The sequence below is a fragment of the Brienomyrus brachyistius genome, chromosome 2, assembly GCF_023856365.1.
Source record: "Brienomyrus brachyistius isolate T26 chromosome 2, BBRACH_0.4, whole genome shotgun sequence".
Classification (NCBI taxonomy): domain Eukaryota; kingdom Metazoa; phylum Chordata; class Actinopteri; order Osteoglossiformes; family Mormyridae; genus Brienomyrus; species Brienomyrus brachyistius.
Window position 1 is genome coordinate 47,492,807 of NC_064534.1, and position 14,564 is coordinate 47,507,370.

At 42.8% G+C, this 14,564-nt stretch overlaps 1 protein-coding gene across 2 annotated transcripts in view; it reads right to left on the bottom strand.

Annotated features, from left to right (window-relative positions):
- Positions 1-10,779: 10,779 nt before the first annotated feature.
- The window catches only part of LOC125721463 (tetratricopeptide repeat protein 28-like), a 224,340-nt gene continuing 220,555 nt past the window's right edge, over positions 10,780-14,564 (bottom strand). For both annotated transcript variants that reach the window (XM_048997394.1, XM_048997384.1), the window contains 2 exons: positions 13,201-13,308; positions 10,780-13,097 (listed from right to left, as the gene is read on the bottom strand). In XM_048997394.1, coding sequence (XP_048853351.1) covers positions 11,503-13,097; positions 13,201-13,308 — 1,703 coding nt within the window. In that variant the 3' untranslated portion in view covers positions 10,780-11,502. The remainder of the gene's footprint in view (positions 13,098-13,200; positions 13,309-14,564) is intronic.

The following is a 14,564-nucleotide window of genomic DNA, read 5'->3' on the forward strand; positions in this document are numbered from 1 at the left end:
GCATGACTGACAGAGCCTGAGGTGTAGCCGGGAGGCCCCACCCTAGGTAATCACCCCTTAAACGAAAAAGCAGTACACAAGCTTTGCAATCTTCTGGAAGCTTCTTTTCAGTGAGTGTTTTGACAAACTAGACAAACTAGCTATTCAATTCATGGAGATCATAAGAAAGTGGGTGATGACATGGGCTGGGTGAAGAGAACCACAGTGTGAAAGAATTGTTAAGTATAACATAAAGCATTTTAAATCTGCTCCTGTTACAACTCACAACATTGTGAGAGTTTACATAATAAACTTTAAGGATAATTTTTTTACTAAAACAGCATGCGCCATGTTCGGCCAACTCGGTATATGTGTGTTAACCAGCGCACATGTGTTCAGCGGCTGAGAGGAGGGGAGGGGCTGTGCGAGTGTGTGCGCGGACGCTCCTGTGCTGTACTGGTGCTGTGTGAAGTATGGTGCCATACTCCCGCGTCATATACATCTTTCGTTTCTGATCTTTCGCGGTACATTTTTAGCGGTGCAGCAGTGAAAAAGGTCCCCCCTTAAACAGTTTCCAGCTGCGCCACTTTCCGAACGTTGTGTAGACTATTTAAACCGGTATTGCGGTATCAGAAAAATTCATATCATAATAATTAAAACAGTTTTCTGTATGAACCGGTATACCGCCCAGCACTAAGTTGAAGTCTTAAAATACCCCTCACACACACTTTAAACACATATAGACTGATTAAAACACACCTTATAAACAAATTTACTTTGCAAACACATCGCTTGGGAGCAATCGCAGGGCTTAAAACAAAAGTTCACAAAACTTTTGCTCACAATAAATCGGACCACAAGCAAAGTACGCGATATGCAGAGAACTGTAATGCGTGGAGCAAAAATCTGCGATATAGCGGAGGCGCAATTGCTGAACCGCGATATAATGGGGGATCACTGTACAGTATTTTTGTTGGACATGAATAATCCGTACCTCAAGTTTACATTAAAGAAATTTTATAATATGGGTCATTTTCATACAAAATTTTCCATTTTTGTGTAGAGTAACTGACATTAAGTTATATTTATATTATATTAATTATTATATTATATATTATATTTAGGTATATTACAATTGTCTTTTGTTGCTCTGATTTGGTTATCTTTAATCATTTTCCCTTTTAAAAAAATACAAAACTTGATAAAATGTTTTTACATCTTTTAACTTTATTCCATGCACCCGATAAATGTGTATGCTAAAATATATATTTTTGCTCAATTTATGGTTACTTCTCATTATTTTCATCTTCATACGAAAATAAAACTGAATAACTGGCCCAAAATAAATTAAAAAAAAAAAAAAAAGACTCATCAATAAACTAACAAAACCGTAATGAGTTCTTTACAATGAGCAATCCTTCCCTCTGGGTTAATTGTGCATTAACTTAGGGATTTAACATGTAAATATTTAGGATTTTTGTGTTCTGATGTTACATGCAATAAATCACAACCAGTGTTAACTGACAAAACACGTTGACAAAATATGGCCTGATAATGAGGGTTTTGCACAATGATAACTAATATAACTAAAATAATCAACAAAATGACTTGTTTGTCCTCAATTGTTTTGGGATGGTGATGAAATATATGAAATTACGAGTGAAATTTAACCTACAATCTCCCAAGCTTATTTAGCATAAAGGTCAACTAGGTAGAAGAACTTTGTGTCACACACGGTAGCACTTCCCCTGCAATATCATCAGTCAGAAGTTTAGGCTACTGAGAGGCATACAGACTAGTGACTGCGACTACTACTACTGAAACTGTTAAGTGGCCCATACTTGTTCTGTTATTTTTTTTTTTATAAATTAGACATTTGGAATACTCTGTGTAACCTGCCATTTTCAATATAGTATTATCATTAACAATAATAGCGATGGGCTGCCCCCCCATCCTGGGTTGTTCCCTGCCTCAGGCCCATTGCTTCCGGGATAGGTTCCGGACCCCCCGCGACCCAGTAGGACAAGCGGTTTGGAATATGGATGGATGATCACAGTAATAATTTGTCAAGTTTTTTTTCCAACTAAAATGAGTAAAATGCGACAAACCAAAATGAATTTAGTCAATTTGAGCAAGACAAATAAAAAATGGGTGTCAAAATTTAAACTGATCACAATTTATCACAGAAAACTGTACGAATGATTGAATGTCTGTCAGCTCTGTTATACCAATCACTTTGAGATGACCAGAGCATGGCAGAAACAGCCTAAGCAAGTCAGTCTCCGCAGCATACGCTGTAAGGAAACACAGGATTCAATTCGTAATGATTGTGTTACATTTTTTTTTTACACTGCGCAAATAATCATTTCTTAGGCTTTGCTATTCAGACACATCGACAGATGCACTGCCTTAGATTTACAACAGTTCCTAATTGTTTGCAGTTTTAATAATTAATTCCTAAACCGTTTTCCCTGCTGTGTCAAATCGTGAATTTTGCATACTGTTATACCCCTAGCTCTTTGCTCCTGAAAATTTCTGTCAGAGACAAATATTAGTGAGACATATACCTCCACTGTGGGAGGAACCTCTAGATACAAGTCCACTGCTGGGACCGTGGCCCAACTGAGGCAAAATTCAGACACTGCAAATAACACAAAAGCGTGCTGAAAGCATTCCAAATTATGACACAAATACAATTTGCATAATAAACACGAAATATTTAGTTTTTCAATTAAACTTATGGATGGTATTCTGTCTCAGGGCTCTTTGGATCACAATCTCGGACACCTGTGAATTAGATTTCCAGGTGAGCCCAGTTAAAGGAAAAACTACTGAAGGAGGACGTTCCACGTTATTAAGCAGGCCACCATTTTCAAGCAATATGGCACAGAAAAAGGATCTCTCCTGCCGAAAAGTGGGATAGTTGAATGCTTTGGACAAGGTATGAAAACTTTAGATATTTCACGAAAACTTAAGCGTGATCTTTGTACTGTTAAGAGATTTGTGGCCGAGTCAGAGCACACACGGGTTAGTGCAGACAGAAAGCTTCCTCGTGCTTTTGACAGACAAATAATTCGGATTAAGAGCGCAGCTGCTAAAATTCCATTACAAAGCAGCAAACAGGTATTTCAAGCTGCTGGTGCCTCTGGAGTCCCTTGGACATCAAGGTATAGGATCCTCCGGAGGTTTGCAGTTATGCATAAACCTTCTATTCGGCCACCCCTAACCAATGCTCACAAGCAGAAATGGCTGAAGTGGGCCCAGAACTACATGAAGACTAATTTTCAAACAGTCTTATTCACTGATGAGTGCCGTGCAACCCTGGATGGTCCAAATGGTTGGAGTGGTGGATGGTTGTTGGATGGCTACCATGTCCCAACAAGGCTGCGACGTCAGCAAGGAGGTGGGGGAGTCATGTTTTGGGCTGGAATCATGGGGAGAGAGCTGGTCAGTCCCTTTAGGGTCCCTAAAGGTGTGAAAATGACCTCTGAAAAGTATATGGCGTTTCAGACTGACCACTTCTTCCATGATACAAAAAGAACTGTGCTTTCCGTAACAAAATCATCTTCATGAATGACAACGCACCATTTCATGCTGAAAGGAATACCTCTGCATCACTGGCTGCTATGGGCACTATCTTCTCTGGAAAATCAGAGAAAAATATCATTTGTATAATAATTTGGAACGCGGTGTATTAACTCCACCCTCACATCTGCCTCACACTTTTGATTGGTAGCATGACGAGAACATTTGAAACGTCTGCTGTCTGATGCTGTCCCACTTAAAACAAACTAAAGGTTTTATCGTTGAGACCTCATTACACAGTCAGTCCGCTTACACGAACACCAAGTAAATCGATTACTGTGTTAGTCCGACTAAAACTGGACTTTCAAAGTACGTGTAACCATGATAGTCCGACTGAAATCATACTAAATCGAATTTCTTGAAGTCAGACTAAGACACCCAGGCAATGCGATTTGGAGTTGATTTACTCCTGCATGTATACTTTCGATGGGACTCAAACTAACTTAGGCGCTCTGTGCCAGCTCCACAGTTTCTCCCCTGGGCTTTCACCCGGAAGTAACAGAAGAAACGCAAAGCATAGCAGAGGACGTACAGCAAAGCTGTCCAATTCACCGGTCAACCAAAGAGCGCCTTTCTACCGCACCAGGTACCATACTTTTGGAACTTCAGGAAGGTACTAAAAGTTCAGTACTTCAAGGTGTTGTTTTACACTGGCATAGAAACTGGTACCAGCGCTGAATGACATCACAACGCAAGGTGGGGTGTTTTGTACTGAATCTGACAAAATGGCTGTAGGACATTTATCCAACATTAACACCAACATTGCATGTTCTGCACATCCAATTCTTATACCACTAATCAGCTACATTAGCGTCAGGCTTTTTCTTACCTTCGATTTGGTACAGATATTATAGCACTGGGAGTTTGTCTCGTCAAAACATTTTTACTCTGTCATAGGAGGAAAAAAAAAACCTAGGAAGTTTTGCAACTTTGATGATTATTCATTTTCAAGATTATCTAGTATGTTTAAAAGTCAGTTTAAAAAGTGTATCTCCCCTGCTTTTGCATGAGTGCTGCATGCTCTCTCCGAGAGAATCATTTTCATCCGTAATTGCTTCTTAAATCACGCAGACAGGTTCATGAGAAATTTCTTGAACCTTTGCTTCATAAATATCACAATATTAATTACAATAAAATCACATTGCAATATCTAAAAAATTTCCAATACCGTGCTGTCATAGTAAATTATACAACATACTTTATTTCTTGTTATGCTATCCCGATCTTGTATCTGTTCTTCTGACCAGATCGTAATTAATGCTTGTCACTTCATTTGTCCACACATCTATTACTATTAATTTATAAATTTTTATGTCTGATGAAATATGTCAACTGGAAAAAGTCCAGTACTAAAGCTGAAAGGAGCCATATTACCACCTATTTTAGCAGAGTGAGACATACTTCGGTCAATAAATCAATTCTCCTCCCATGCATATATACTGGGACATGGACAGTATTCCAATTAAATGGTGTAGTCGAGCTATAACAATCGCTCAACATAGCTGTGTAATTAAATGTACGGACCGATTCTGTCCTCCATGCCAGGTGTGACCTTAGACAAGAAATGAACATCTACCTGCCCAGGGAACCACCATAAATTTGCTAGTTCATGAATAAGTAACTTTTACCAGAGACGATACTATGTTTACAATTATGAAGTTAGTCGATTTTCCTACGCAAAGAGTAAGATTTAGGGTCCCATGCACACGCACAGAAAATGGCATAAGAGGATGACTAATGAGGAAACGGGTACAGGAAAGAGATATGTCGAAGTACTGCGTTGCCTAGAAACAAGGAAAATCACTACTGTAATGAGGTAGACTGAGTAGCAGGCTGGTATAGCGACAATGCTAATGTACAAAAACTGAGATGCCCGTTTCTGAAAGCAAGTGCAATCTCCACCAATACAGAGCTCAGGACAACCCCAGCAGAACATCCAAAAGAGAAGTGGGAGCTGAAGTGGCCTGGCAACAATGGAGATGGGACAGGGAGCAGCATGACAGCTAGCGCCTGCCTAGTGAAGCTGGGGCAAAGTGTGGTGGGGAGGATAAGGGGCAGAGAGCTGGGAGGGGGAGGACCAGCACAGCCTAACAGGAGGCTGAAATATTGAGCAAAATCCAAAATCTGCAAACAATTTGACTTAACACTCAATCAAGTTAATTTGGGTTCCGATACTGGTGGTCAATAATTTATTGTGACAGGTTGCCAATGGATCCACAATAAGCATTCAGCACTACATTTACATTTATTTAGTGGACACTTTCGATCAAAGCAATATAGTCAGGCAAATAGCACATTACAAATATGTGCTGTCATAAAACAATGCATAGATACATTTCGTACAACACATGGCAACACAACCAGCAGTATTTTGGATTATTTCTACATGCCATGAACTGAGTTAAGAAGTGCAGTTATTGACCGAGGTGATAAATGTTCATTTGTACTCTAAACTTTTGAAACTTCAGTATTAAAAAAAAGCACCATTGCTATAATCAGTTCATTCCTTTCATATATTTTAAATACCAAAATGATTTAGTTTCTCTTGCGCAGGTAAAATTGCAGGTTAAGTGGTGAAATGCTCAATTAAATTTACTACATAAAATTCCAGTGTTTGACTTGCATACAAAAAATATATACATAATTAAAATGAGAGATGGGCCAATCCATATACATAATGTACTGTTCCCACCTCATTTGATCATCCTGTTTTAAGCGTTTTTGATGCATCTTACAGTTTAATTTAAGTAACTTCTAAGCACGGATATACAAGTGGTGAATACTTAAAATGTTCCGCAATCTTTCTCCCACTGGCAATAGCATCCTTTACACTTCACTGCGATTGCAACCCCATGTGTATCACAAGCTGTAGCTAGGGTGCAAAAGTGCCCAAGCCAGTGACTCTCAAATTATTCATCCCTTTTTTCAAATTAATCGTGGGATTTTCCACTAAGCTCTACTCCTACCTCTCAAAATTCTGTTTTTACAAAGATTGCAAATCACTGTGCTACTAGTTGTTGATAAAAGCGTAAAATACTTCCAGACAGCTCCTTCTGCTGCGAAAGGTATGTGCATGACATCACAGCAGGCAGATATCAAAATGCTCACACCCACCGAGTAGCAAAAAATGGGTGATAGCATTAGTGTTCAGTTGAATGGCGCAAAAAAAAAAAAAAACTAGCATGGGATAGAACTGTCATGTGATTGATTATGCAAATAGATGTAACACGAACTAGAAGCTGTCTATTTACAGATGTGGATTGGTCACGTATGGCCAATACCCCATACGTCAAATAGGGCTGGTTCATAGCTGATACCAAACCAAACATTGAATCTGTGAATCTCTAATTAAAATTTACTATATCTTGAATCGTGATTCTAACCAAAAATATAACATTTTAGTCATATCACCCACCCATAGGCTCCAGAATAAAAGAAAACAGACAGCATCAGCATTTTCTGTGAATTTTAAAACAGTATTTAAAAAGGGGTTTGAGTGTACAACCTTATCCACTAAATGGTATTATCCTCTGACCAGAGGTGGGTTATTATGTCATAGCAAGAAAAATATACCCAAAAAAGAAAAAACAGAAAATGCACAGAATTAACATTTATTAAACAGCTAAATGAAGAAGAATGTTTAATATGATATTAATAAATATCAAGACCTAAATGAAAAACTCATGCTAGTTTATTTACTTTTAACTTACCACTGACAATTCAATCATTCAGGAATACAGCAATTAAGTGACATGGAATCACCTCAATTTCACAACATCCATTTCACACCACCACCTGCACTAGGTTGTTCCTACAGCTTGCAGGACTACGATCAGAGGATAGTCAAGAGAAGAGTCAAACCAGCACTGCTCAGTGCCTGAGGCTGGGGACAACAGGCAAAGGGTGCCGTGGGGACTGGAAACATGGGTCATATGGCAGGGTTACACCCTGGATAGGATGCCTGGCCATCGGCGGGGACGTACAAACTTACACGATCCAGGTAACTTAGAGAAACCATTTAATATAACTGCATGTCACTGGGAGGAAACTCACACAACACGGAGATTATGTAGCGAAAGATGGAAGTTTTCGGCCTAAATTTGACACATTACATTTGGCAGATGGCCATGTGAGGCTCTGATTTGGTTAACAGTGGCACTGATATCAGATATTGGGGGGAAGGGTACCATCAGACCCCAACAGTGTGGTTCATAATGGGAGAAAGAAGGGGGGGGCATTGAGTGGCTTAAGTGTGAAAGGCTGAGCATCTCTGAGCGGCCCAGAGAAAGTCTGAGTTCTGTTTAGAAATGACTGTTCTGAAGCGATTCCAAGGAAAAGGGAGATTTGATCAAACCTGCCAAAAAACACAGGCAAAAACCAAACAAGCCCGTCACTGAAAGCTGGGAGAGATTTACCCACAAAGACTTTAGGACTTAATCACTGGAAAAAGTGCTTTCACCAAAAACAAGAGTTTAAGACTCAGAAGGTTTGTTTTCAATTAAAAGTTTGAAAAAAATGAAATGTGCCATTTTTATCTGCTAAACCACTTAAGTTGAACTTTCAGGATCTAACTTCTACTTTCATTATGCCAAGAAAAAATCTTATGTTTGTGAATCCTTCGGTAATTTCACATTAAGGGATACCAAAAGCAGGGCCTGACACCTTTGAAAGACACCATTGTACTCAAGAACAGTATAAGTCAAAGTCTAATAAACTTTTTACCTGGTTTAGTGAATTATGCTAACACTAAAGAAAATCCCTTCCGTATTTTGGCTACCCAGGAACATCGCTGCTGGGCTGGTTTCAGTGAACATCAAACAAACAAAATACTTAAATACGAATTGTGCTCAAGTGTTTCAGAAGAGGCCACAATAACCATTCTTCGTTCCAGTTCAGTGCTTGACACTAAGGTGGAGCAGTTTCCAACCAAAGTTTACAGATCATGGGAGAAGCTGTCAGTGTTAGAATTAAGATTAGTCGCCTAACAACCTGGGGTTGTCAACAAGGTTGCCAACTTTGGCCAGCTCCGGTATGGTGAGCTTCATACCGGTGCTCCACATCACCGACAGCCACCGACTGTATTACTAAACACACCAGTAAACTGCAAAGAAAAGTTCACTTCAGCTTAGCTTAGCCTCAGAAAAGCTCACCCCCTCAGTAGAATGTTTTACTGTCAGTCTCGCATTACTAGGAAAGAGATACTGGGTACCGATACCTGACGGTCAAGTAATTAACCAAAAAGCTCGCCAGTTACACACAGCTGGGCGAACAAAACAGTATAACGGCTACAGGTAGCCAAAAGCAAAGAGCGAGATCCTGCAAACGTCTCCCGAGTGCGGAATCTGGCAGGTAAGCGCCGACCCGCCTCATCTGCGGGTCCGAGGCGACCCAGACCAGCGGAAGCTAGGCCGTACCTGAGATAAGCCGGCACCTCACACCTATATCGGCGTCTTAGTGAAAAACACCCCCGTCGCACCGAAAACTCCCGTTTCTGCGGCGAAAATAGCGACGCAGCACCGCTACCAGCTCCCTCGGCTTTGAACGTGGCTAGCAGCGGCCGAGCGGATTGTCCGAAACACCGCGGAACAAACCGAATCCGGTCGTACTTACTATTCCTTGATGAGCACCATTTTCTGCTCGCGGGCTGCGACTGCGCGCGCACGCTCATGTCACACGCGGTTATCAACAACTGGCCCAGTCCCGCCTATAGTTGCGCACTATTGGTCGAGTTTGTGGCGCTTCACGCAAATTATTGGCTCGCAGTTTTGTCTGTCTGACTCACGGATGGAAGCGTAGCTCACAGTCCATACACACCAGCCGGTAACGGAACTTGAAGTTATAAGGGAGTTTTGCGTTGCTTTTACCCAATACTTTGCGGAACTTTTAACAGACGCTCCAAAAAACAACCGATTTAGGATTCTGAAATGTATGACTGTATTAAACCAACGGAACTCGCTGAACAGTTTCAAAGATGTTCCAAACTTACAATAATCCTTGAACCTATTTTCGGCATCAACTTTTTGTACTGAGAATTTGGAATCAGTAAATATAAAACTTTAAAAAAGTAAATGTATATAACATAAGTTACAAAATGAAAATGCTTTATGTAAATACGATATTCTTTAAATGTTAAGATCCCTTTGTGGTGCAATCTAATGTTAGCGGTTGTACGTCATTGTGAATTGGGAAAAAGTGCTGTTTTTGGCCACCTAAATATATGGGGCTCCACCTAACGGGGGAAAAAGCAGGAACACCAAAGCATACCTGTTCTTGAGTGATCCACCACTGTTAAACCAGCTTATAATTAGTAATAGCTGATGCTTTTTGTCCTGCACGATTTCATGTATACGTTTCACATGAGAGAAACCTCGCCCAAGCGTAGAACAGCAAGCTCGACATTTATTTAAGTAGTAGACGCTCGTGTCCAGAGCGGAGTACCAGGATCAGGAACTGTGATATAACTTTTTTGCCATCCAGGGGATTTGAATCCACGACCTTCAGGACATAGGCGTGGATCCCAGGCCTGTTTTGTAACAGGGACGTAGCCACGTGGTAAAAAATGGGTTTGAAACCCCCTAGAAACGACCAAAACCTTAATGATCGTAAAAGATTTCACTCAGCGGTAAAACTGGGTACTTAAGGGGAGGGTTCCCATGGTAACATTTGACAAACGACAGGGGCCGCTATGTGCACGGAAATACGAGACAAATCGCTAATTTTCCTGGGTCAATGCAAATGGAAGCTCTACGCTACAGCGATCCAGGTTTTGGAATGTCTATTAGTGGACACTGGCATATTATCAGACATGATTTAACAGTTTCAAATAATAGACGGGTAAGATCTGTAAATGTGTGGGAAAATGATAACATTGTTACTAGTCCTAAAACCCACATGATAAAGTATGATTTAAAATTTAAAAATACGGGTAAATGCGTGTATAACAAAGTTTTATATGACGTTATTGTGTTTGTATAATTTAAGGCTTATTCGTTGTGAATGTTGCATAGTAAGAGTATTGCGAGTAATTTAGCATTAATCTGAATTTGTATAATAACGATTTTTAATATTCTATTCTTCAAATGCACAATTGTCTAGCATCAATGATTTTTGCTCTAATTACTCAAAAGATTACTACATTAGGATTAAACCTCTACCGAACTAATTTTTCAAATAACGAAGAAATACTAATAGTAATAATAGAAGAACATAATCGGGTGCAAGAGAGCAAACGTAATTTTATTGAAACAATTTTTCTGATAAATGACTAAGAGAGGAAGGCCTGTTTTTTGTATTTCCCATGTGTTCAAAAATGTGTTTAAAAAGTCATACCTTGTACTTAACATCGAACAGAAGATAACCCATGCTTTTTATACAGTATAGACACTCAAACTCACAAAGAAATCAGGCCAAATGCCTATTTTTGCTGTTTCAATAAAAATATCTTTTTTTAACCTTTTCTCTTTTTACATGGTACAGTTTTGTTCGCTTTTAATAATATAAAATGTTTAATATTGATTGTGAAACACTGGATTTAATTTACAAAACATAATAATTATAACAATAACAATAATAATATTAATAATAATAACAATAATTAAAATAAAATGAAGCAGACCAATCACAGCTCCATCGCCGTGGCTTACACAAACAGTACACTTTTTTTTTGTTGTTGAGGAAATACTGCTTGGTGTTTAAGTCTTTCTGACACGCACAGTGTCAGGTCACAGAGTCGTTGTTTTTGCTGTTTACAGTGTTGCTGGGTATTCGGAGAAGATGCTCCTGAGGTTTCCAACCTTAAACAAGTCCCACCCAAACACATCATGCGCTGCAAGCGCTCTACATCGTCTCGACCAATCAGGACGTCCAGGAAGCGCCAAGCTCACCCCCATGGACAGAACAGCCAATGGGTGATAACACCAAAATGGAAGACTCCCGGTATCAGCATTTGGAGGAGGGGAAGAAGCGGCCGGGTGACAGGAACTTATAGCCGTTCCCGGCAGGAAGTCTGACAGGGCGTGCACCAGGACTGCTGCTGGTAGAGGTGGTGGGAGAGGGGGTGGCTTTCCTGGCATTTTGGGGGTGATGGCCATTGGGTGGGTTCCTAGAGCGAGCATCAAAGGAGCGTAGCTCTGGGCTATCACCATCATGACGCGGGGAGAGGTTCAGGAGATTTAGCACATCCCGCTTGGCAGTGCCTGTGACTCCAGATCCTCCCCGGAGGGCCCGCATGGGACCAGAGTGCTGCTGCCCTGGCTGCTGGCCAGCACTGGCCCAGAACGTCTTCAGGTTGTGGATGGCCTGGACCTTCTCATCGATGGCTGCCCTCTTCAGCCGGTCCAGGTCGGGGGCGTTGGCCGGGCTGGAGCGGGCCGAGCCTGTGGAGGAGTAGGAAAGAGCGGGGGAGGGGGCGCTGCCAACGGGAGACTGGTGGCCCGAGCTGGGGGAAACATTGCTGGGGGAGCGTGAGATGTGTCCGCTGTAGGGCGAGCTGGGGTACTTGAGCTTGACCTGGGATTGGCCGTCCGAGGTGGGGGATGGCTGGCTGGCTTCCTTCAGGGAGGTGTCAGAGTTGGCTGGGCTGCTGTAGCCGGAGCTGACCTTCTGCAGGGAGGATGATCGGGAGGGCGGCTTGGGGCGGGTGGGTAGGGGCGAGGAGTTGGCCTTGGTGCTGTTGCTGCTTTGGGGCCGGCTGAAGGCGCTGGTCTCTGATAAGCGGAAGGCGGAGCCTCCGGTTGGAGTGGAGGCCCCGCCCACCGTGCTGCCAGCCCCACCCCTCTGCAAGCTCTCCACCGCCCGCAGGTGGCATTGTGTCTCCTCTAGGATCTTCTCAGCCAGTTCCTGAGGGTCCAGTGGGGGGCCCGCCACCACCCTGTCCTCCTGTGATTTGACAGTGCTGTCGGTCTCGGTGCTGGACTGGTCCGACTCGCCCGTGTCCGAGCTACTCGCCTTGCCTGCCTTTCGGGCTGGTGGGCTTGGGCTGGCTACAGGGCCCGCTTTGACAGGAGAAGTAGGTGTGCTGACACTACCTCGTGTGGAGACAGATGCCCCATAGCCTCGCCCCGCGCCGACACCGGCCACACCCCCCCTATGTGCCCTCCTCCGTGGCAGAGGCAGAGAGTCACAATGGCTGCCCAGTGGCTCACTGCTGATGATGGAGTAGCCCTGATACTCCTCCTCCTCCTTGCGGCCACCTGCCGCCCCGTGTGGCGAGGAACGGCTCCTTGGGACACTCCCGTGGCGTCCTGAGAAAAGCCCCGCCCCGCCACGGAGGCGCTCTTGCTCCATCTGCCGCGCACGTTGGCCCTGAAAATCGCCACCGCACTCTGGTTTGGACACAAAGCTCAAGGACGAGGCTACGGAGCTCAGGCTGTACACAGAGATGGCATCTGAGGCCAGGCTATCGGGGCATGGAGGAGAGAAGGGTGGGTGGGGGTAGCCCAGGGGCAGCGGGTTCGACACGGACTGGGCCGAGGCCAGCGACTCCAGGGAGGACGAGCTATCCAGGCTGAGGCGTTTCGGCAGCTCTGTGGAGTCTGAGACAGAGAGAGAGATGTTAGTACTTGGGGCTTATAGGGAGGCAGGAGAGCTCAGCTACCCTTACTGGGGGGCATCGGATGGGCAATTTGAGGAACATACCGAAGAGCGCCAGCAGAGACTGCAGCGCAAAGTGCAGCGTGCGCCAGTTCGCCTGCTTCCCGGTCCTCAGGACCACCTCCTCCTGGCCCACCTCGCACAGGTCAAACCCTAGCACAAAGATGGGTGGGCATTGAACAGGACGGAAGCTGCACATGGTTCTACATTTTGTGCAAATTCTGCATTTTCAATGAACCTTCACACAGACAGGGAGCACACACAGTCACAAATTTAGGGTCATTAATTTAGACACCTGTCATATCTGCAATACCACTCTAAAGAACACACCAGGCCACCTACAAAGCAGAGAAAGTGTGTCACATCACATGACCAGGTCACCTGACCTAAGCATAGCAGGATCGGTTTTAGAGGAGTTTTTCCTAGTGAAGGAAAAGCAGTCAATGAGTGCTCAGCATATGTGGGACCTCCTTCAGAACAGCTGGAAAAGCATCCCAAAATTCATGTAGTTGGTTTATATACAGTATTGTGTAAAAGTCTTAGGTGAATTAACATAAGAAAAATATTTTTAAATGATGTTGGTGATATTAGGTCTCTCAAAGTGCTGTTTCAAAACCTTTCCAAAAATTACCACAGTATTTGCAGTGACCATCCAATACACCCCAATACATTTGCTGACCTGACCATTAGCACACTATGTTCAGCTAATCAATACTTATTCAAATAATTAAGTTAATGAATTAAGTGAGCTGGCAGTGCAATTTAACAAATTCATGCAATGGTTGAGGTTCCCCGCAGGAGAGGTTTGGGAACTTGCAAAGTGTTCATCTAGCCATCTAACTTTGGATTATTGTTAATTTGAATATATTCTAATGTTATTTCTTTCAGAGCAAATATACACTTAATGCCTAGATAAATTGCTTTAACTATCTCAGACCTTTGTACAAAATTGTAGGTTTTTATATACAGACACTCCTCTATTTACGAACTTTCAACTTACGAACTTTCAGAGATATGAATGAAGAGGACTGTAAGTCCAAATTCTGTTCATTGGGTTCCCGTTTCCTGTCCGCAACACCAATTTTTCTGCCCTCCAGTTCCACCTAGTATGACTTCTAGCTGCTACTCCCGCCGCACAGCAGCGTATCGTGCGGACTCCCAGCATCCTAGTTCTTAGTACTTGCGTATGCCCTTAAAATGATGTCGAATAACAACTTATGAACATTTCACGTTACTAACGGCCATTCAGAACGTATCTCATTCTTAAGTACAGGAGCGTTTGTACTGTATTTGTTCCTGTGTATTACTTTGGGTGTCTGACGGTCCAGTTCAGGGCATCACATTTCCACATCCCAGGAAGGGGAACCACACATCCACATCCTGGGGCAGAGCATCACACATGCACATGC